The sequence below is a fragment of the Hippoglossus stenolepis genome, chromosome 2 (genome assembly GCF_022539355.2).
Source record: "Hippoglossus stenolepis isolate QCI-W04-F060 chromosome 2, HSTE1.2, whole genome shotgun sequence".
NCBI classification, from domain to species: Eukaryota; Metazoa; Chordata; class Actinopteri; order Pleuronectiformes; family Pleuronectidae; genus Hippoglossus; species Hippoglossus stenolepis.
In genome coordinates, this window is record NC_061484.1 from 26,516,966 (window position 1) to 26,539,563 (window position 22,598).

General features: G+C 42.1%; 1 protein-coding gene across 2 annotated transcripts; it reads right to left on the reverse strand.

The window, feature by feature from the left end:
- Positions 1 to 551: 551 nt before the first annotated feature.
- On the reverse strand, positions 552 to 21,809 carry LOC118114907 (synaptogyrin-1). Of its 2 annotated transcripts, none has more exons than XM_035165667.2 (4): positions 21,341 to 21,809; positions 7,862 to 8,099; positions 4,990 to 5,135; positions 552 to 2,772 (listed from the first exon to the last, which is right to left on the reverse strand). In XM_035165667.2, exons 1-4 carry the CDS (start codon positions 21,440 to 21,442, stop codon positions 2,533 to 2,535), a joined length of 726 nt encoding a protein of 241 aa, XP_035021558.1. In that variant the 5' UTR covers positions 21,443 to 21,809; the 3' UTR covers positions 552 to 2,532. The 2 variants fall into 2 exon arrangements, with proteins under 2 accessions (XP_035021558.1, XP_035021566.1); XM_035165675.2 differs by lacking the exon at positions 552 to 2,772 and adding an exon at positions 3,847 to 4,380.
- Positions 21,810 to 22,598: the final 789 nt, after the last annotated feature.

Consider the following 22,598-nt stretch of genomic DNA (forward strand, 5'->3'; position numbering starts at 1 on the left):
ACTAATAGTGACACATTTATCCCTGGAGGAAAATGTATATATTGATGGTGCATGTAAATAAATATAAGTCACAGTAAGAGGTCTGTGTTAAAAGTTTAGAACATCATGGTAATTATCAAATAAATCTTAAACTATCAGTAATATTATGTCGTTGAACAGCTTCACTCTGACTTTAATTCTGGACTGACTGGATGTTTGAAAAAAATGTATAATACAACATGCTTCACTGTGCAAATCACAAACGTCTAATCACAAAACACAACAATAAATCAGCAGTGCATAAAAGTGTTATTTGCTGTTGTGTTTTGTGAGTTGCCATTATGATTTGCACTTCAGGGCCAAAGTAAAAAACACTTGCATGAGCACTTATCTCCAGAAAGTCTGTTATTTGGTTTGTGTGAAACGAACAATAGAAATTATTCTTGTACAAACAGCCCATACAAGTGTAAACGTTGTTGTGTATCAATGATAAAGACTCAAACCTACGAATCTAATATTCTTATTTCTATGAATGTCTATGTAAGATACAACAGAAAGCCCAGACCATTCAATTCAACCTTTATCAGCATTTTCTTTATTTTTATTGGTTAAAATCAAACACATCAAAAACATTTGTACACAATCGTTTTCTTTACATCTTACCTTCACTTTTTAACATATTTCACAGAACACACATGTCTAAGTCTACACTGTTGTACAGTATAAAGTATATATATGTGCATATATACTTTTTTTTAATAATTTGGTCACATTTTTTGTTGCTGTATTTTTTTTTTGATAGTAGATATTATTATTCCAAAATAAAAGCATCTCCTTACCCTGAAAGCAACATAAAGGATGAGGCGTGGACGACCTCACTGAACCGTATATATCTTATCACAATAACACTTGACGGACCACAGATTTTCTTTCTTTTGTCTTTTCCTTTTTTATACAGAACTAGCATAATGCCCTAAAATAAACACTATAATATACTGAATTATAGATTTACACATATTTATAGAGAGATAGTTATACTTTATTCTTTAAGAAAAAAGGAGCAATGCATGTTCATAAATACTCAGGGTGTTCATGGTTGTTTGCAGATGTAATTTTGGAAATGATAGATAAATAAACTGATGTTCTTCTGGGTGGTTGGTTGACTGACCTGCTCTGGAATGACGTCAAACGATTGGTCTTTGTTTGAGGGGGTTTTAGGGACCAAAACCAGATTAAAATTCAGTTTCACCATAGAGATGTCATAATAGAACTGTGATGCGGTGCATGATGGGTAAATGTACGTTGCCCTGTGTTTGTTGGATTTAGCTTGGCAGTCAGCACGAAGGCATTAATCGAGGAGAGAGAGAGGGAAACAGGAAAACACAGACATCCACACATCAACTTAAAAAAAAACTAACAACAGAGGAGTTCTTTTCCACACACACACACACACACACACACACACACACACACACACACACACACACACACACACACACACACACACACACACACACACACACACACACACACACACACACACACACACACACACACACTCCTGTTTCACGGTCGAGGGGATTAGTTGCCAGTTACACCATGATGCTGATATCCTGTAATGCACCTCTGAGGAGTTTCGTCAGCAGAACCTTGTAACTGTTTAAAATCAATATGCCTGTGGACCTGTGCTTGCACGTGTTTGTTTGAGCTGACTGACTGTGGACCTCTGAAGATGAAGGCAGTGAGGTCACGAGCATTGATCTGCTACAGTGTGACCGTTTCTTTCTAAATCCCTCAACCCTCCGGAAGACCTCCGATCGAACACCAGCGTCTCTGCCATCACACCTTCACAGACACATCTTTTATCCCACCGCCAGTTTCTACCCGGAAATCTGAGAGGTTGCCCAAGATTTCTGACCTGGAGACAGATTCTGTGGTTTGTCCCACAGAAGCTGATGTTTGAGTCCGATAACTGATCTGACACGGGTATGAAACTGTCCAGTCACGCTGGCTAAAGAGAACTAATGTGGCCAGAACTGGGTTCAGGTGTTAATGCACCTCTTAAGTTGAATAAGCTGTCTTAAATTTCCTTTAGTGATATTTAAATCTTCATTGTCTGATGTTTTTCATGATTTTTGTCATTGTGTTAATTAAGTCCATGTTGTGTTGTATTTATTTGCAGATTGTGGATAATAATTAATTCATTCTTTGCATGTGCTAAATAATATCACCGGGTCAAAACTAAAACTAAGCTACATCGTTCTGACCCAATATTAGTATTCTTTTGAATCCATCATAAAATATAATTATTTTCCTTTTTAAAATTACATGTCACCGTTTATTACTATTTGTTGGTGTATCCTTTGCCTATGCCATATTCGAATGATAATTTTTTCAGAGTAAAATTTGTGTCTAATACTGGATCAAGACAACCCACTGGGACCAGGATAAGTTAACCACGTGTTGCCTGTTCTACATTTACGCATAGAAACAATACAAACTGCTCTAAATTAGAAACTTTGGGCAACGTCATCCAGATCCTCTCCTAACATCTCAGTAGTCCTGACGCTGGTAGCCTCCAGTGCCATCGAATACACTGTCGCTGTTGGCCTGGGTCCCTCCTCCTCCTTCTCCTCCTCCTCCTCCGCCTCCCGGGCTCTCCAGGACGTCTCCACCGAAGGAGGTGTAGGGGGCTGCGGCTGCGTCCTGGCTGGGGTCCATGTATTCCTGGGAGAAAAGGGCCGAGTCGGCGCCCAGCTTGTACCTCTGGAAGCCCAGGAAGGACTGGACCGCCTTGGAGAGGCGGAGGAGGATGGAGGCAACAGAAAAGGTGATTGAAAGGTGTGGAGATAGATGAAGAAGCAGAGATGAGAGCGGTGGTGTTAGAGCAGGGGGAGGAGAGAGAGAAGAGAAAGACAGAAGGAAACATTGATTAGTTGCCGGGGGAAGCTCGTGAAGCTGAGTTATTTAGTCAGAGCAGGTTAGTTCTTCTGAGAGCAAAGCAAAACAGGCTCCATCGTTCAGCTGCAACAGAGACTTTGTGCATTATTGAATATCTGAGGCTCGTCACTGTCAAACACCACAGACCTCACTCTCTCAATATGCACGACAGATATTATGAGAAGACAGAACCACAGAGAGAGAGAGTAGAGTTGATTTAAAGCTCAGAGTTCTGGGAAGTTTCAGGAGGAAATGTTATTCAAGCGTCTCGACCGACGAGACGCTGCAGACACACCGACTCTGCTCAAAGAGTCTGAATCAAGCGTTTTCTCTCGGCTCCATCACAACACAAAACATTTCACAGACTCAACCCTGAACCTTTCAGGTTTTAGAGAGAAGATGTCAGTGTTGTTATGTTATAAAACAAATTCATGACAAGAAAATTGATACCACTTTAATGTCTGTCAGTTATATGGGAAATTACAGCCTTAAAACTAAGCTAAGCTAACGAGCTGCTTAGTCCAGCTTATTGAACAAACAGATATTGGAGTGGTATTGATATTTTCATCTGAGTTTACATCAGGGGCAGATATTTGAGGAACCTTTCCATCAACCCTCTGGTAAAAGGTCTGTTATGTGTCTGTGTGAGTCCATGTTAGAATACAGCAGGAAAATTCACTGATGTTTCTAACGTGCAACGGAGGGTAAAACTGGAAGAATACAAATATCTCAGGTTGAAAAAGATGAGCCCTATAAACATAGAAGACGCCGACAAAGACGTCAAGTTAAGGTTAGAATTTTTCAGAAACCCGACGTCCTCACCAACCAGCTGCTGAGCTGCTGAGCTTTGAATAAGATGTTAAAACCTAAACAGAAAAACCACATAGAAGACGGAGAACAAAAAAACCAAACATTAAAACATTCAGCTTGAATGCTTTTTTTTTAATCCTTTGGTTTATTTTTCCAGGTTTACTTTTCCATCAAAATCAAAAAGACATGAATAACTGATATTAGGCTTTGCTTTAGATTTCCAGCAGGCAGGCAGCTCTCCTTCCAAAACGTTGGCTCTGCAGGAATTTAAATAGGTGTTTAAGTCGAATCTCAGCGTTTGGTGACGTAACCGTTGAATCATCTGTATCAACTCAGCACAGGATCAACCCACCTGCACATAAATGATCATAATAATGTGCTGCAGTCAGGGAAAAACCTGGAGCAGCTGTTCTTCTCACTTCTGGTTTACAAATACACTCACTTCCAGCAGTATCGTGTTGTTGCTGGGGGGGGACCTTTTAACAACACAGTAAAGGAGTGTGTGCGACCAGCTGCTGAGAGGTTAAAGCAGCAGAAGACAGAGCAGAGTCACACAAAAGGTTGATGAGGCTGAGGAGGGAAGAGCTTGATGTATTCCTCTTCAAATGACACATTCTTTAACTTCTCCACAGAGAAGAGAGTCTGGGCGGCCTGTTGGAACAACATCCACACACTTAATGATCTCACATGCCCGCAAATCAAAATGTTCACACCGTAGATTGTAAAAAAAGATGGACGACACATTCATCGTTTTACAAAAATGAGCACTAGATTTTTGTCCGTCCCATGTCCTGTATGCTAACATGGAGGACACAGGGTCTATGAGGAAATCAGGTCAGCTGAGTCAGAGATCTCATTTAAATCCCTTCTTAAAACATACTTTTATCGCCTTTCCTGATTTTACCAGAATTAGTTTATTCTATTTTATTGAATTTCATTAAAAAAAATCTGACCTATACTGCAGCCAGCCACCAGGTGGTACTCAAGATGACTTGGCTTTTATTTGAGGGGCTTTTGTGTCGTCCATCTTTATCTATAGTCTATGGTTCACACGCATCCACACACAAACCAAAAAGAAGATGGAGGAACATTAATGAATTCAAACACCTTCACACAGCTTGATGGCTATTTTGGCAAGTAAAGGAAAACACAAGTCACAAGTTTAGGTTGTCATGTCACCCACAGCACTGCTGCTGTTGGTAAGTTTAAATAATGGCAGGTGTGATGTCAGGCTGTGTTATGAGGAGGGGAGCGACTTACCCAGGTGAAGATGGAGAAGAAGGAGAAGGTGATGGCTGCCCGGGCAGCGTCACCTCCCTCCCTCAGCGGGTTGTCATCATGGTTTGTCACCTGCCACTGGTTGGCCAGGAAGCAGAAACCCACAAACCACATGAAGGACCAGAAAGCTGGAGACAGAAATAGACAGAAATACAGAAGCAGTGTTAAAATAAGAATAGAAACATAACTAGACATCACCTGGAGAGTATTTTCACTGAGAACAACCAGATTGTAATAGTGCGTTAAAGAGATTTTGTGTAGTTTTTTCCTCATATGAATCAAGGGTGAAGTGACAGCAGGTGCTGATCTTAAGATATCACATAAACATACTTCATGAGGCTACCGTGACCTTGACCTTTAACCTCTGGCTACCAAAATCAAGTGAGGTAACCTTTGAGTCCAAGCGAATGTTTGTTCCAAATGTGAACCAAATTCTTGACGACGTTCCAGAGATATCTCCTTCACAAACTGTGCTTTGTGAGGTCACCGTGCCCTTTAGCTTTTGACCTTTGACCCCCAAAATCGAATCATTTCATCCTCGAGTCCAACTGAATATTTGCACCAGATTTGAAGAGTTTCTCTCCAGGCATTCTTGAGATATCACATCCACGGGAATGGGACAGACGGACAACCCCAAAACATTATGCCTCCGGCCACTGGCTGTCGCCTCTGAGACATCATGAGTTTGGGCTACAAGGAAAATAATGTATTAATGATACCACTCACATAATAAAAGGCAAAGTCAAGATAGCTAAATTGCTACAGTGAGTGAAATTGAAACAACAAGGGGCCGAGGACTGACCCCTGTTGAACACCATATGTGAAATTAGCAGGCTAAGAAAATAAGCTCAATCAGAAACGTCCAGGTCCGATCGGGACACATGTACCAGTCATCCCTAAGCTTCAGTAAAGTACAGAGCCTCCAATAACGTGGACATGGTTGGAGACAGAGAGGAGAAGTGCGAGTGATTAAAACAGGGTGGGAGTTTGGAGCGGCCTCATTAACTGACTCAACACTTGACTGTCTTTACGTCATTAAAACTTCAGTTCACTGCAGCAGCAGAGGAGAAGAGGAAGCCACTGTCACAGGAAACAAAGCCGAGTGTCTCAGAGCCTTGTTGGAAGAGTCCTCCTCTCCTCATTATCCCTCATACTCCTCCTCTCCCTTTGTTGGGATAACCTCAGTGTGTATGTCATTTTATTGTAACCTGAAAGGAGCGCTCACATTCTCACAGAGTTATTTGGGCCTTTTGATTAGCTGGAAACCTGGGGAATAAAAAAAATCTCTGTTGTATTCACAAGCAAAGAGAAGCAAGAGCTCGACCACAGGGTTTTCTGGTAACACAAATTTTTTATTACTGGTGTGAAAGAGTAGAACTACATGAGTGTGGAAGAAGATGTACTGCAGTATTACATTTATAGAAATATGACGGTTAAGAATCTTGTATGACATTTAATGAATCAGAACATAAGAATCTCTGATTTCAGAGTGTTTTAAACGCTGAGCTCCTTTCTTTATAAAATACACTTTTCCATGTGTTTTAATATTTAACTAATTTATGAGGAATAATCCTTTCAAACACATTATCCATACATTTTGGGTCAAATGTAACACGAGTGAGTTTTAAAACTCCGGAGCAGTATATCGTGTTCTGCCCCGTTAATAAGAAACTCAAATCTATTCCAGGCCCTTGATTAGGTACTACTACATTGTGTGTAGTGCTTAATGAAATGAAATGGGTTTGTGGGTTTCCTCTCCTGTGAATGTGAGTCTTTGTATTTTGACCCTGTGACACGCTGGCGACCAACGGTGAACCCTGCATCTCGCCCAGTGTCTGCTGGGATTGGCTCCAGCTCCCAGTGACCCTCAAACAATAAGCAGTAAAGATAATAGATGGACGGATCAATGTTTTGACAAACTGCTTGTGTCACTTCTTCATCTCTGTGGTTCATACAATAGTGATTGCTCATCTCCGACCATTTATATCCCAGACTGTGTCAGTAACAGTGATTATTCTATAATCTGATATAACCTCTAAATACTGGTTTATTATATCAAATGTGTTTCCTGGAAAATGTTGAATCGTGACCGTCTTGTTTTTTGGAGTCTAAAAAGTAAATGTCATGGTTGAAATGAATCCTTCTAATGTGATAATGTCTTTAATACATCCATGAGGGGTTTTATGTGAATGAGGGTTATTCATTTGGACTCTGTAGAACAATACTAGTTCTGTATAACTACTCTGTATAACTTCATTCAGCCCTGAGAGGTGCAAGTTGATGAAGGTTTCATTTGAGTCGATCTACTGAATCTCTATCTCTGTTCTGCCAGCACTGTCTCATCATGTGCCCTATCATCAATCAGTAAATTAGAGGTTGTTTGTTGTGTTACCATGAATCCTACAGTTTTGATAAATAAGCTGCACAAAGATTGGATATTAAAAACTAATTCCCACAAAATGTGAAAACTCTAGAGGCCCTCGACAGATGTGTGTAAATCTTCCGACTATGTGCAAAGAGTAAATACATTTATTTCTGTAGCGTTACGTCTTTAAAGCTGGAAAACTGTGCTGATGTGTTCTCTGATATTTAAAATAGGTAATATTTGAATCCCAAATATCTTCTTGCTTCTTCTTCATTCTAGTTCCTAGCTAATGTTTCCATGTTTATCAGCCATAAATTGTATGTATGTACAGAATGATTTTTATGTTCGAATATTTTAAATTTCAATGATCTATGTTCAGTGTGACAGTTTGTAAATCTACCTAAACTTTGCCCGAATGAAGACAAACATACACGAGTACTTAATAAGAAACCAAGTGAAAACCAAAGCAGTTGCAGATCTTGTAATTACCCGACACCCCGATGTCAGCCAGCACGGCCCTCTTCCGGTCTTTGACGCTGCTGATCTGGGGGAAGTACACGTCCAGAGCCAGGAAGGCCATGCAGCACAGGAAGGCCATGGAGCCCATGAAGACGCCGTAGTTACAGGCGTTCTGGTTGCGGTTGAAGATGCAGTACTCCTCGACCTCATTGGGGCGGTTGATGTAGCCCTCGTTGGCGATGCAGCCGAAGATCACGATGGAGAAGAGCTGCAGAGAAGAAGAAGAGAAGGGAGAGGGTGAGGGTGAGAGAAGAAGTAATGGACTAAATAACTTGTGGTAGTGCCAGGACTGGTAGAATTAGTATAATATTATTTATATAACATGCCTCCAATATTTAAGATTATTAGGTTACATCTCTGTCATAGAAAGAAGCATGTGAGCGTTTAATAAGGTCAAGACTAGATTTTTCAGTTGGTCGAAGAACTCTCTGTATGTTTGCCGATATGAAAAATTGTATTTCTGAAATAAATCTTTATTTTAATTTCAACTTCTATATATTTGTGTTTTAATTTTATTAAAATGTTGTTATAATAAACTTTATGGTTAAGCTGTAACATTTTAAGCCTCAATTCTTTTCTACTATCAAGCAACTTTAGCTATTGCATCTCGGTCGCCCCCTGGTGGCTGGCTGCGGTAAAGGTCATAAAATGTGCCTCCTCCATGTTAGTAGATGGGACACGGACCAAACTAAAGAGTTCTTATCACACTGATGTTTGATCATGTTTCTGATAAGTTTGGTTCTAAATACTTATTTAATGTAACACAGTACAAAGTGGCGAGGCGCTCGCATACACGATGTTTTGGCTTAATTTCTGAGAAAGTGGGAGGAAGTGGAGACGCGTCATCCGTCTTTACAGACGGAGCTTCACCTCCCACGGTCCGTCCGGAATTAGTCACATTTTCTTCTGAATGTGTCTCTTTAGTCACAAAATGAGCAAACGTTGTTAATGCATTGATCTGAACCAACACCGCTCTCACTTCTTCTCTTGGACGTTTTGCAATAACAATCATAAAAGCCCCTTTCAGCCCCAAAACAACACCACCTGCTGTAGTCGGCTGGTATATTTAGACTGACTGACTGGAAATTTATGAATAAGAAAACACTTCAGCGTGACACTCTCAGCCCGTAATGTCACGACAGCCCTGCAGGGGAGTTCCATGACTAATCCCTCATGTCTTTGTCAAACAGTTTTTACCCAGCATGCCTCTGGGGTTTCTCTGTAAATGTGGAGTTTGACTGTGGAGGAATCAGCCTCCACTCTGCTGCTCTGCAATCCAGTGTGACAGCTACTGGGGACACGATGTTATGAATAAAACATAACGATAGGTTATGATTAAGATAAGAGTCAAGATTTTATGATATTCAAATAAAGACAAGCTGGTAAAGGTTACATATATAGAAGGAGAATGTTATTACTCCGTCAAGGAAAGCACATGAAAATTCACTAGATCCAGGTTTTTATTTGACAAACTCAGAGATATCAGTTCTCTAAACATGCCTGATGTTTTTTTAAATCAAGATCCATGGATTATTCTCTGGGAAATCAATTAAAAGTTTTGAAAAACCCAATCTTGTGATTAAAAAAAATAAACACACAAGAACTTTTTGCATTCGCCCCGAGATCCAGATCTTAACGGAAAATCCCCACCACTCCACATAATTTAACAGAAATCTGTGACTAGTTTTGGCGAAATCTTGCTGAAGCTCAAACAAACAAACAAGAGCAATCAGTCGAGCACGTATCTGCAGCAAGGCCCAATATTCCCTTCAGATTCAATCAAATTGCACCAAATTTGACATATTGTGATAGATATCAGTTCCCTAAATGTGCCTGATTTTTGTTATCAACATTCATGAGTTATTCCCTCAGAAAATGGTTAAAATATCCCACAAAGTTAAAAAAAATTCCACTGATTCAGAACCGCACCACTGGGATTGACTGGGTTCTTCCCTGACCCGCACCGCATCCTTCCACCAACGTCCAGGTGATGTCTCCAGGAGTTTTTTGCGTAATCTTGTTCACAAACGAACAGGTGTGAAATCATAACCTTGTCGACGGAGGTAATTAAAAGTGTTGGATTCAAACGAATGCGTCGTGGTTTGGTGAAGATTTTATCCTCACAGTGAGGTTCTGTCTGAGGTGGAGGATGGACGGCAACAACATGGAGTCAATGAAGGGAGGAGGTTACTATGATCACTCCTTTATGCTCCTCTTTCTCTCCTCTGCCCCTCCTTCTCTGTTCCTCTCTCCTGTCTGCCCTGGGCCTGGAGGAGTGGAGACACAAGGGGCTGCAAAATGGAGTCAATAACAGGAGGAGCAGGATCCTAAGGTATACCATCTAATCCTCCTCTCCTCTCCTCTCCCTCTCCTCTCCTCTCCTCTCCTCTCCTCTCCTCTCCTCTCCTCTCCTCTCCTCTATGAGGTCACATACAAACAGCAGCAGTTTCCCAGCCTGCAGTGCGGCGTCGGCTTTGTACTTTTCTATCGACAGCAGCGGATCAGACGACTCCCTCCACCTGACGAAGCCTCAGACCGAACCTCGGGGGAGCTGCTTGTGTCTGGATGAGGCCGAGGCTGAGTGTGTTTACGTTTGTCTGCAGTCGGTGCGTGGATGCTGCTGTGGTGACTGATGGATTCTGAATGTGTGTGTGTGTGTGTGTGTGTGTGTGTGTGTGTGTATAGTTTAGCTTCTTTATTTGCGTGACAAATGACAGCGAGACAAAGGGAGGACACACAACTACCACCGACGCCGACCGGGCCGGGCGGAGGAGGGCCTGTCAGTCAGGATGTGGATTACATTTCATTTCTTCACTCTTTTCCTTCTTTAGTCACCTGCGAGCCCTTCACTTCCTTTCCACTGTCGGAAGTGTGAGATTTTGTAGCTTTAATCCATTTGACTCTATCGCGTTAACTTGCTTTGTTATGGTGCTTCTCTTTGAAGGAGTGCTGTTTTATCCCAGTTCACACCGACATATGAGTGACTGTAATCCTTCCTCTGAGACTCTGTATATGAGAACCATAGAGTGTTGGCCAATAGAAAGACGGATGACATGTCTCCACTTTATTCTGTGTAATATCCTCAAATAGTTGATTAAAACAAAACTTATCAGAGACATGGAACACTTGAATATCAGTTTTCAAGTGTTTGGCTTCACCTTTGGGAAGCTATCATGCCCTCCATCTTCATATGTTATGTTCACATTTTAAACCATTTAGAGTTTGTACTTGTGGGTGTTTTTAGACGTAGTGATTATAGGAGTATTGTAACAAAATTATTATTGTTTTGAACTAATAATGAACTTAATCAATGTCATGAAAAGACAAATCAAACGTTTTTTTTAATATTGTCTGAAAGAAGAATTGAGCAAAGACAAGAAACTTGTAACTGGTGATAAAAGTTTCAACCTAAATTCAACTCACTTCTCTCTACAGATCTTCCAGCTGCGTCTCATGGTGTTCCACGTGGATTAAGTCATCACATGAGTGCAGCTCTACACTAAAGTCATGTGACAGCAATTAGGCAATCTCCATGACAACTGACAGACTGCACAGAATCAGAGGATCACAAGGTCCAGATTGTGTAGGGGGCGGCGCTCATGAGGTAATCCAGAATAAAGCGGGTCCTATGGAGCTGTAGCCTCACAACGTAATGTTTAAAGGGTTAAACAACAATAGATATAGTTCAACTTCAACTTTTCAACTTCACGCACTTTCCTTGAATTGTCACAATAAGTCGTAAATCCTCAACTGACCAATCAGCCTGCATTCGTAGAACTTCGCTAATTACATCGAAAGCAAAATCACGCCCCCTGTAAGAGTAACGAGGGGACACTTGTATCTTTTAACTTCAGTTCTGATATAGAATCGATATTATATTTTCTAAGTATTTGTTGACTGACATGGATTTTTAACAAAAACTTACAACGTGTAAACAATCAGTATTCAAGTTGGACTGATGCCCATTTGAGATTGTATACAATAAGGCTAAATGTTCCAATGAGTTTAAAGTTCTTGGCTTCCAGAAATGCTATAAAAGAAATATTTAACCTTTGTATATGAGACACTTGACCTAACTATGGTTGTCTCCATATAATGTATATAAAATATTCTCCTTTAACCTTTCAGTACTTTGTGCCGGTTTGTGTTCAGTGAGTGGTTCAGACCAGAAATATCTTTTCCCAGCGTCTTCCGTTGAGCGAACGCTTCTCTGTCAAAGTGAATTCTGGTGATGAAGTAATTACTGAGTCACTTCAAATGAATCAGTGCAAACACAAATGAGTCTGTGAGTTGTAATGTAAAGATGAACACACACATTCCCCTGTAAAGACAGTGTGAGTCTCCAGCCTTACACAACGTGAGGAGGAACCATGAGTTGACATTTAGAGTCTGTGTGTCGGTGATAAACTGGAACGAGCGAGCACAACCTTTGTTTCCTCCGCCCCCCCCTTCGTCCCCTCCCTGCCTCTCTGCTCCCTCCGTCGCTCCTCTCTCCACGGAGCGAAGGATGGAGGAGGAAGAGGAGGATAGTAACACCTCCTTCATCTGTACCTGCGCTCCTTTTCATTAAAGAGGGGGCAAGATGAAGATGAGGAGATTGGAGGGGGATGAGCCGAGCAAAGTGCTGGGGGCAGAGGGGGTTTGGAGGCGGTGCTATTTATAGAGCGGCTGCATCATCGCTCCTCCCTCCCTCGTCTTCTCCCATCTCCCCTCGTTACTGGCCCTGCCTCTGCCCACGAGTGTTCTTGAGAAAAATGAGACACTAACGACACAAACACACGCACACACACAAAAACACACACTTAGCCATACACAGCTCTCACACACGCACAGTTGCCTCCCAAGCCCGACTTACTTTAGGATTCAGGTCAGAGAGCACGAAGTCACACACACACACACACACACACACACACACACACACACACACACACACACACACACACACACACACACACACACACACACACACACACACACACACACACACACACACACAGTCAATCACATGATGCTGGTGGGATGTTAGAACGCTCTGTCGGAGCAGAATAGTCATTATAAAGAAACCTACACACAAACAGTAACTATTTCTCTTTATTTCCTTTCATTTATTTCTTTTCCTTCCCCAGATCTGTGTCTCTGTAACAGGGGAACGTCTAAATATGGAGTTAATGAACCTCTTTTTGTTGCGAAACTATTTATTTCCCCACAAAATCTAAATTTAGACTTTTTCCCCCCAAACTCGATGTACTTTAAAACAAAGAGGCCACAGTTATCGTGAAAGTTTTAAATACAGTCTCATGACCGACAGAGTGAAGCCGACGACTCACACTGTCGATCTCCTGCAGCTAAAACACCCGGAAACACATGTTCACTGTCCAGTACTTGGTTTTGTGCACTGCAGCAAACACGGAAGTGTTTTTTATTCCATTTATATTCCGTATAATTTTATTGCTCGTCACAGAAAGTCGTTTTTAAACTAACTCGGTTCAACAGATTCACTTAAATTGCTGTTAATCACTGTTATTGACATATTACATTAAACGATAGCAACAGGATCTTGTTCTTTATCTTTAGTTATTTGTTTATTTTGGCTGCAATACAGGATTTACTTGTTTTTCAAAAGCTGATGTTTCCGTTTCTAGAGACGTCAAAAAATTACTTCAAGTCTGTATCAAAACCACCAAAGGTATATTTGAGATCTGTAGACATAACTGTTGAATGTGTAGATGAGTGACCCTGGTTATGATTTGGAGTGAGGCCTCATTGGAGTCCAAGGATGCAAAATAAGAATTTATCATATTCATACTCACAACATATATATATAAAGAATAAGTATTTAAATAAAATCATTACCAAATCTATCACCATAATAAATATTCACACCCCTTCCCCCAAATATAATCCCTTATTAATTCCCTATAAACATTTTAAACAAGTGCAATCATTTAACCAGCCCACATGTTTAAATGTCCCTCAGGATCAATTTGAAACAATCAGTCAGTCCATCCATCCATCCATCCATCCATCCATCCATCCATCCATCCATCCATCCACAGACAGAGATAGGTTGATTGACAGATTTAGATTTACTGTTCCTCAGTTCTGCTCAGTTTATCTACATCAGTGAACATGTGCTGCTATTGACTCATTAATCAATGTGTGTTGTTTCCTTCTTTACGAGGTGGAACCGCTGTGAATCCTCCGACTCAGCAAACTGCTGAGTCAACAATCAATCAATCAATAAATCAATTTACACAAATACCGTGTGTGTGTGTGTGTGTGTGGTGTAATATATGTCAAATCTGTGCAATAGTTCACCATCTTTACAGTAACTAGTCACACAACGCCTCGTCACAGCCATTGCATGAACAGGCGCAGATGAAAACTGTGAAAAAGAGGTTATATGGGTGCTCGAGCCCCCACGGAGCCTGTGTCTCTGGTTCCCTGTGAGCAGAGTGGATCTGGGTGCAGCTTCTCGAACAAGGACATCGGGACCTGCAGGGCGTCTGTAGTTTTTTTAGTGATGTGACACAGTTTGGTTTTCAGTTGCTCCCCCGAGAGATAAACCAGCCTTTTTTTCCTCTGCTCGCTCCGGTCACACAAACACTAAACACACAAACACCCTTACTTGAAATAAGAATTGGTTTTGGCATGACCTAGTTCACCGGGTACGAAAACACACACGCCGTCTTCAGGGTCACCATAATTGCTGTCACAAGGCGGGCGGGGCGGAGGGGACAGATTGAATTACTGAGCTTTTTCTGCGACTGCCTGCGGACGACCAGCCGGGAGTTGGAGGGTGACGGTGAGAGCGGGAGCGGGTCGTTCACACGCACACCGACGGCACAACGCAAGGTGCAGCAGCGTCGTATGAGCAGCAGTATGAACTCGCTCGCACCTCGACATTCCTCACTCGCTTAGGGGCCATGAGAAGTGGAGCATGTGAGACGTTTCGCATACGACGCCGCTTCACACCCTGCCCCCTCTTTTCCTCTTCAACTCTTTAGATATATGACTTATTTTGTGTGTGTGTGTGTGTGTGTGTGTGTGTGTTCTTGAACCCTCGCCTCTCTGATCCGCAGACAGATCACAAGGTTCCTGGAGGTGATGAAAGCCGGCACTGTGAGAAGCACCACGTGGGTTTCTGATCTTGTGACCGTCAGAGGCTCACATACAAATTGCACATTAAGAAAAGCCAATTGGCAGAACTTTGCACATGTGTGTGTGTGTGTGTGTGTGTGTGTGTGTGTGTGTGTGTGTGTGTGTGTGTGTGTGTGTGTGTACGTGCTTGTGAAACTGTGCCCGTGCATACGTTTCCTCCAGAATCTCCCTTTGGCTAATTTATTCATTTTTCGCTGTATTTTTAATCTCTACCCTTCCTGTGTTTCTCTAAATTTAAAAATCTGAAATTCTTCTTTCGGTCGGTTGCTATATATACATTCCACACACATGCACAGCAAACAGCCGTGTCAGCCACTTGCTACGGGCCCAAATCATATCAGTCCAGTCTGGCTCATTGTGAACGATTCAGGGCTGCTGTTGTGTTTGCCTGAAAAGCCTTTGGGGTCCATTGTAGAGAGCAGACAATTGAGCCGGGCCTCATATCACCCTGGTATTCACACTGTACCTCACACAAAACCCCGCATTAGAAACAGTCACGCACGTTCAGGGACGCAGCAGAACTGTGGCAAAGCACCGGGGTTCATCGGTGAGTTTTAGAAACGATTTTCTAGCCACGATATATAAAAAAAAAAACCCTGAAAAAGTGAGTTGGTCCAAGTCTTTAACGCAAAATGCAAACGTTTTCAGGTAAGTGGTTTCTGATTGTTTAGTGAACTTTTTGTATTCCCCATATATAGATGGTGCGCTCATCGTTTCCCATAATGCATCATGAAAACTATAGTGTACAACCGATGGTCACTAACCGAGCAATATCTCCCATCATGCATTGCGCTCGTGGCGGAGAGACGAGAGGAGAGAGAGCAGCTTCACCTAAATACGAGCAGAGCGTCGCAGCACAAACTGAGACAAACAGGTGTATTTCTACATTTAAGGATTGTCAGTCAACATGTTTTTAACCTAAAGGTATTAATATAAGTGTAAAATAAACATTTAAAATGTATTGTGGGATTTTCCACCAGTCGTTGTCTCATTGATTTTGAAGCCACTTTACTGTTGAGTCTCTTACTTGGTGATTTTCTGTTTCCCAAATTGTCTCCACCTGCCCTGATGTGTTCCACCTGAGTTCAATCAGCCCTCTGCAGCCTCACTTCTGTGTTTAGCCTCTGAGCTCCAGCTCCTCTGAGTCAGTTTGTCTTCTCACTTCTGTTGTGTCTCTGTCTTCGTGTTTCTGTGTTTTTTGGCCTTGGCTCCAGTTACTAGTTTTTCCTGTGTTGATGGACTTTCAAGAATAAATCACTGAACTGCCTCTGCTTTGACCAAAAGCCCCCAAACAGCTTCACAAACAGGAAAACTAAATTGGCCTGGTATCACTCTGATTAGAGCGCTTACCTCCACCAAGAGCCCTGTGTCGTAATGTTAAATAAAGTGATACAACTACATTCCTAGATGCGTCCCATGTTCTACTCAAGTTCCACCTCTCACCCGAACGTCCTGGACATTTTCCTGTTATCGTTGATATGTCTCCTGCTGCTTTCTTCATATATAAAAGGGAAAACTCTGGAAGGCTCTGATTGGCTGGAGATCTGTGCAGGGTGTGGCCGGCCTCCCGCCCCACGCACAACATACAGATAATGGACGGAGCGAACTAAAACAACGATATCAGAAAAACATGTGAAAGCCGAGAGAGTCAACAGTGAGTCGACCAGACTGCTGAATAATGCAGGACGGAGGGTATTATATACTGTGTGTGTGTGTGTGTGTGTGTGGGGGGGCTATTGTCTGCTGCAGCGCGTCGGCCTGGACTGGGGATACCTGATTGCTTCAGTCGCCATGGCAGCAGCTGCTCATGTAATGGGAGAAAGAGAGAGAGAGTGAGAGTGATGGAGCGAGCGGATCTGGTCGAAGTACAAATCAAGGAGGGACACTGCAGCAGCGAGGGAACACACACGGAGACACACGGAGACACACAGTCACACGTCCAGGACACGAGGACACGAGGACACTCACATCCACGCTGTCCTCTGCCCACTCACACACACGCCGCTCCCGTCAATATGCCTCTTTTTTTACTTATCACCCTTTTGCAATCGGGGTTTAGGAGGCAGTGAGAGCAGGATCAGATGAGTCCAGAAGACCAGGCTGCAAGGGAGCAGACGCTTTCTCAACCTTGTAAAGTCGAGTCTAACAGAATCACGTGTCGGTACAGTTAGCTATAACTAACATGACAGGTCCATTATGATTTGAGAGCGAATTCCCTGTATATTCTCTGCAGTTTTCCCTTTGAGACGGCGTCTATGGACTTTCTCCACCCGGCCCCCTCCAGTCAAATGCCAGGATTTATTCACAACCCTGTTTGCCAGACGACATTTGTGTGTTAATCCGAGCACACTCGCAAATGTTTAATGCGAAAGTGCAGATATAGGCTTATTTCAAAACCGCAGTTATGTACAGACTGTGTTGACTTCTGCAGGCGCACAAAGCTGCGTGTACGCATCTCTAAATAGCTTCCAAACCGTGTCTGGATTCTGACGTGTAGGCACCAACAAACTTTAACTGTTTGCGTGTGTGTTACTGTCTCACACGGCGACGACAGAATGCACCACACCGAGCAGCCCGAGTGTTTGTGTTGCTGATATCAAATAGTTACCCACCAATTAGAAAACCCTGTCGACGTCTGAAATGTTAATCATCGTGAAATGTTAACCCACGTTCACTTATGTAAGTCGAGCGGAAGAGAAAAAAATATGAGAACAGAGGAGTTTTCTTCAGCAGCGTAAATGTCAAGAATCTGGTGGGAGGAGGGAGAAGCATGAGATGAACGAGAGGATGCAGGTTAATTATTACTGCTTATTATCACTGTGTACGTGTGGTGTAGAGGTTGTTGAGTCTGATTTTAGTGAGTAAATATGGACTTGAACACATTCACTGCGTCAAAGAAACCCACACATACGTCAAATACTATTTTTCTTTTAGCATTTGAGCCGAGTTAATGTTGAACTTCGATCTGGAAGTTCAGCCGGGGGGATAGTAAAACTTAATCCCTGAACAAAAGCAGAATTTTAGAGAGAATACGCGAAGCAAAAAACGCAAAGAGTCAAAAGTAAAGCTGTTTTCCATATCGATCAAAAAGAGAAGCACAGGATGTCCTCTCATCTTGTCATGTCTGATTCACCATCCATCCAGGATCTGTAACACTTCTGTGGTGTTTTCAGACAAGAACTCTGGAAAAATTGAGTCTGGACAGCAGGAAATATGATATAATCTGCTTTCATTCATTCATTCACTGACCTCCAGGTGTCTCTTGAACTTTTCCAGAGGGGCAGTATGTGAGGATGCAGATGTTCAAGTCAGTTGCTCCAGAGGATCTCCAGAACCCAGACAATCTCCTGCTGCATGATTGATGTTTCAAAAGGTAAAGCCCGGATCAAGTCTACACCCAATTCTCCGGACAATATCTGGAGTTCATGTTTGAAAACAGCTAAACAGAGAAAGTCTCCAATTAACCTAAACGATTCTGCGAGTCTTTGGATTGTAGGATGAAGCCGGAGAAACAGGGACAAGATGCAAACTCCACTTAGAACGACCCAAGTCAAAGTGGGATTCAAACAGAGGACCGTCTTGCTGTGAGGCGGCTGCACCCCCGTGCCGCCCTCAGGTTGATAACCTTTATTCTAATTCAATAAATTAATTAAACTTTTCTTTTTTATCACACGTGAGGCTCACACTCTCCATCTGTCTCCATGTTACTCTCTCCTTCATGTATCGAGCATCATCACAGACACACTGGACCGACTCCTGAGGCTACGCACACCACACACACACACACACACACACACACACACACACACACACACACACACACACACACACACACACACACACACACACACAGCCCTCCTCCAGAGGAAGTGGGAGATAGAGAGTGAGAAAAGGGAGGGTAGAGAGTCCTCAACCACCATTCAAGAACTCTCTCTCTCCCTCTTTCCAAGAATGGTCGTACAAATAATCCATTCCTGACACACACACACACACACACACACACACACACACGCATTTTTGACATCCCCACATCACTAACTGTTTTAAGTGCTAATAGTCACCCCCCCTCCTCCTCACCACAGCAGCAGATTGAGTATTAGCACCATCACACAAAACATCACAACTCAGGCTGTGGCTGTTACTATGGAGATGTGTTGTTGCTCTGGTGACACCTAAAGGGGGCGGGGGAATCTGACGAGGGGCCGTACACACTCTCCATACCTGTGTGTGTGTGTGTGTGTGTGTTTGCATTTAATGTGTATACTTTAATGTAGTGTAATAATGTTAAGATGTTAAAAACCACAGGTGAAACCTAAGTGCTGCAAAAAGTTTGTGGATTGACCAATTCATCAGTCAATAATAATAAATTAAATTACTTTTCATGATCATAATGATCATTTCAGCCAATAATCAAATAATAAACAACAAATATTTGATGCTTTCAGCTTCTTCTTTCATATTTTCACCGTTAAACAAGCTGTTTTAAGACTCTGGAAGGAAAATAGTGACGTTATAAATACATTCTCACGATGTTTTGGATATTAAATACTTTCACTTATAGGTTATCACATATTGTATATAGCAAAGAATATATATATGTATATTTAGATATGTGTGTGTTACTCCTAGAAGAAAACACAACTTCAGAACTCAGAGTTCAACACTCGCTGCCTCCATGACTGTGACGTCTTTCATGGTTCACTGAATCGTCACATGACTTCAGAACAACCAGGAGCCACAGAGCTTCACTCACGACCTCGAACACACTTCTCTCATCGGGTTTGAATGATAAAGATCCTATTTAAGGTTTTAACGTTTCAGTTTGTAGCAGTTATACTTTGTATTGGTGACGGGGGACAGGAAACGTCATAATGATAAACTAATGTCTTGATTCCAGGTGGGAAACGAGTCGCTCTGACCTCGTGCTTTCTTCACCCATCGTTCCAGCATGACTCTGCCAGTGTGTTCACATCAACCTGCATCTTTATCTGTTGTTTAAGGACATGCGGACACAGACACTCCTATAGATAAGAAATAATCCCAACTGTGTGGTTTTCTGCTGTCAAGCGGGGACACGGTAAAGAGCCTAAAGAGAAACTTCCTTTCATATTGTCACTGTTGTATTTAGCTTGTGAGGAGAAACAGACGTCTGATGTTTTCGGAGTTGATTTCACAAAGACCAGCTAACGCAAAGCTAACTTCACACATACCACGAGCAGATGTGTCAACGAAGTGAACTGTCCTCTGCCTGCTGGTCACTAATCAGCCCTTTTTAAATAAAAAGTGCATTTTTAAGACTTTATCCCGACAAGAAAACATCCGTCAACTTGATAAGTGACGTTTTTATTTGCTGTCAGTGAATAAAGTTAGACTGATAAACACATTTTTGCAAATCAAAATGAAAGTGGATTTGATCTGAGTGATGAAGAACTTCTGAGTCCATAAACTCACTTTCACGGTGAGCACAGATAAATCTGTTTATTTCATATTTTGGCAAAGAAATGGACCTTTAGGATTATTTATGTATCCAGTGATGTACAATCAGGTGTGGCTGCATTTCACAATTCTCCATTAGTGGCCAACAGTGTCTCTCTGACTTTAAAACATGCGAGTGTTTCTTGTTGATGCAAAAATGTAAATCAAAGTTGAGAGAAACCCAACAAATAGCTCATTGTGACATAATCTGCTCAAACGCCACTTGGCAGTGAAGTGGCTGCTTGGAGTTTTGGAGACTTTTGTTTCCTCTGGTTTATTATTCATGGGTCAACGGTCGCCCACTGTTACTTTTTGTTATTTGGAAATAATGAGATTATTTGTAATTAAGTCCTTCGTGCAGTGATGTCACTGCTAATTAGGAAATGATAGTGGGTAATTAATACATTATCTAAAAAGGCAAAGCAGTGATTTATTATAGGGCCTTTCTAATGAGGGTTGTTTTGAGGCCTACACCAGCTAACTAGCAAAACACGCCATAGGAATATGAGAAAAACATATATATATATAACTTGGTATTTATATATATATATTGTGTGGGATAAAGGGAAAAGAAAGATAATATAGTAGAAATGTTGTGTTTTTGATGAGTAACACATTCCCCCTTTCAACCTCTAGAAGAATTAATACTTTCTCACTATATTATATGATATTTCTGGGCCCTTTGCAGCCTTGATAAAGACATTAAAGGACAATTTAAACCTTCATTTCACATGTTTGTTTGCAGAAGCAGTGATGTAATTCACTGTTTAAGGCATAAACTTCATTTTTTTCTGCACCGGAGCAGCCACTCACCCAAGACACTATGCGGAGAATGGTCTGAGGCTGCTGGAAGAAGGTGACGGGGTCGAAGGCTCCTCCGGCTTTCCCGGCTCCGTAAGCCTGCATCCCCTCCATGGTCCTCCTGCTCCTCCTGCTCCTCTCTGCTCCTCCTGCTCCCCGCTGCCGCTGCAGAGGCTCAGGGTGTGTGAAGCACCGGGAAACCGAGCGACTCTCCCCGGATCCGTCCCCCGCTGCTGCTGCTGCAACCACCGGTGCACCCGCGTCTCTCTCTCGGCTCCTGCTCGGCCTCCAGCCCGGTTCCTCTGGATTTAACCTCCAAAGCCCCGGTCGTCCTCCCGCTCGGTGTCCAGGCAGAGGGAGCTGTCAGCCGGTGTTGTGATGATGATGCTCGCTCGCTCTCTCTGTCTCTGTGTGTGTGTGTGTGTGTGTGTGTGTGTTTGTGTGTGTGTGTGTGTGTGTGTCTCTCTCTCTCTATGCATGTGTGTGTTTGTATGTGTGTGTGTGTGTGTGTGTGTGTGTGTGTGTGTCTCTCTCTCTCTTTCTCTCTCTCTATGCATGTGTGTGTGTGTGTGTGTGTGTCTCTCTCTCTCTCTCTCTCTCTCTCTGTCTCTCTCTCTCCTCGTCGTGCACACGCTCACACACAAATTACGTGGCGAGTGCGCGCACGCCTTTGTGGAGGGCACACGCTCGTGCACACAGGTTTGCCACAGGGAGTCACGCGCTCTCACATTTATCAGAGTTTTTTCTAAAAACAGGAAAACAAGTTAATTCAACCTCAATATTAAAAACAACTACGTTATATAAATGTGATTAATTTGTGCTGAAGAGAGGATTAGATATTTATGTTGTATTTTTCTTTTTATGTAATTGAATTATGTAATTGAATTATTTGTTGTGCAACGTAACCAACACTGAATAGCAGATACAGATCATTTACACAGTAGAGGACGACCTGTCATTAACAGAAAGGGAAATAAAACAAAACTGTCTTTAAACCATTAATTAACACATATACATTTTATTCATGTTCTCATGTCTCAGTTACATTTACCTGATACTTTTATTTACTTTTTTTTGCTTTAATTTCCCATTAATTTTCTACAGCTATTTTTCATTGTTCATTGATTGTGCGTGTTGGGCAAAGAATAAGAAACAATTCAAAAGCAATTTGAAGATCAAACAGAAATAGAAAACAGATACAGAAAATGTTACAGTGTTACAGATAAGAACAGAGTGAAGATACAATGAAACATTGTAAAATGATTTAATT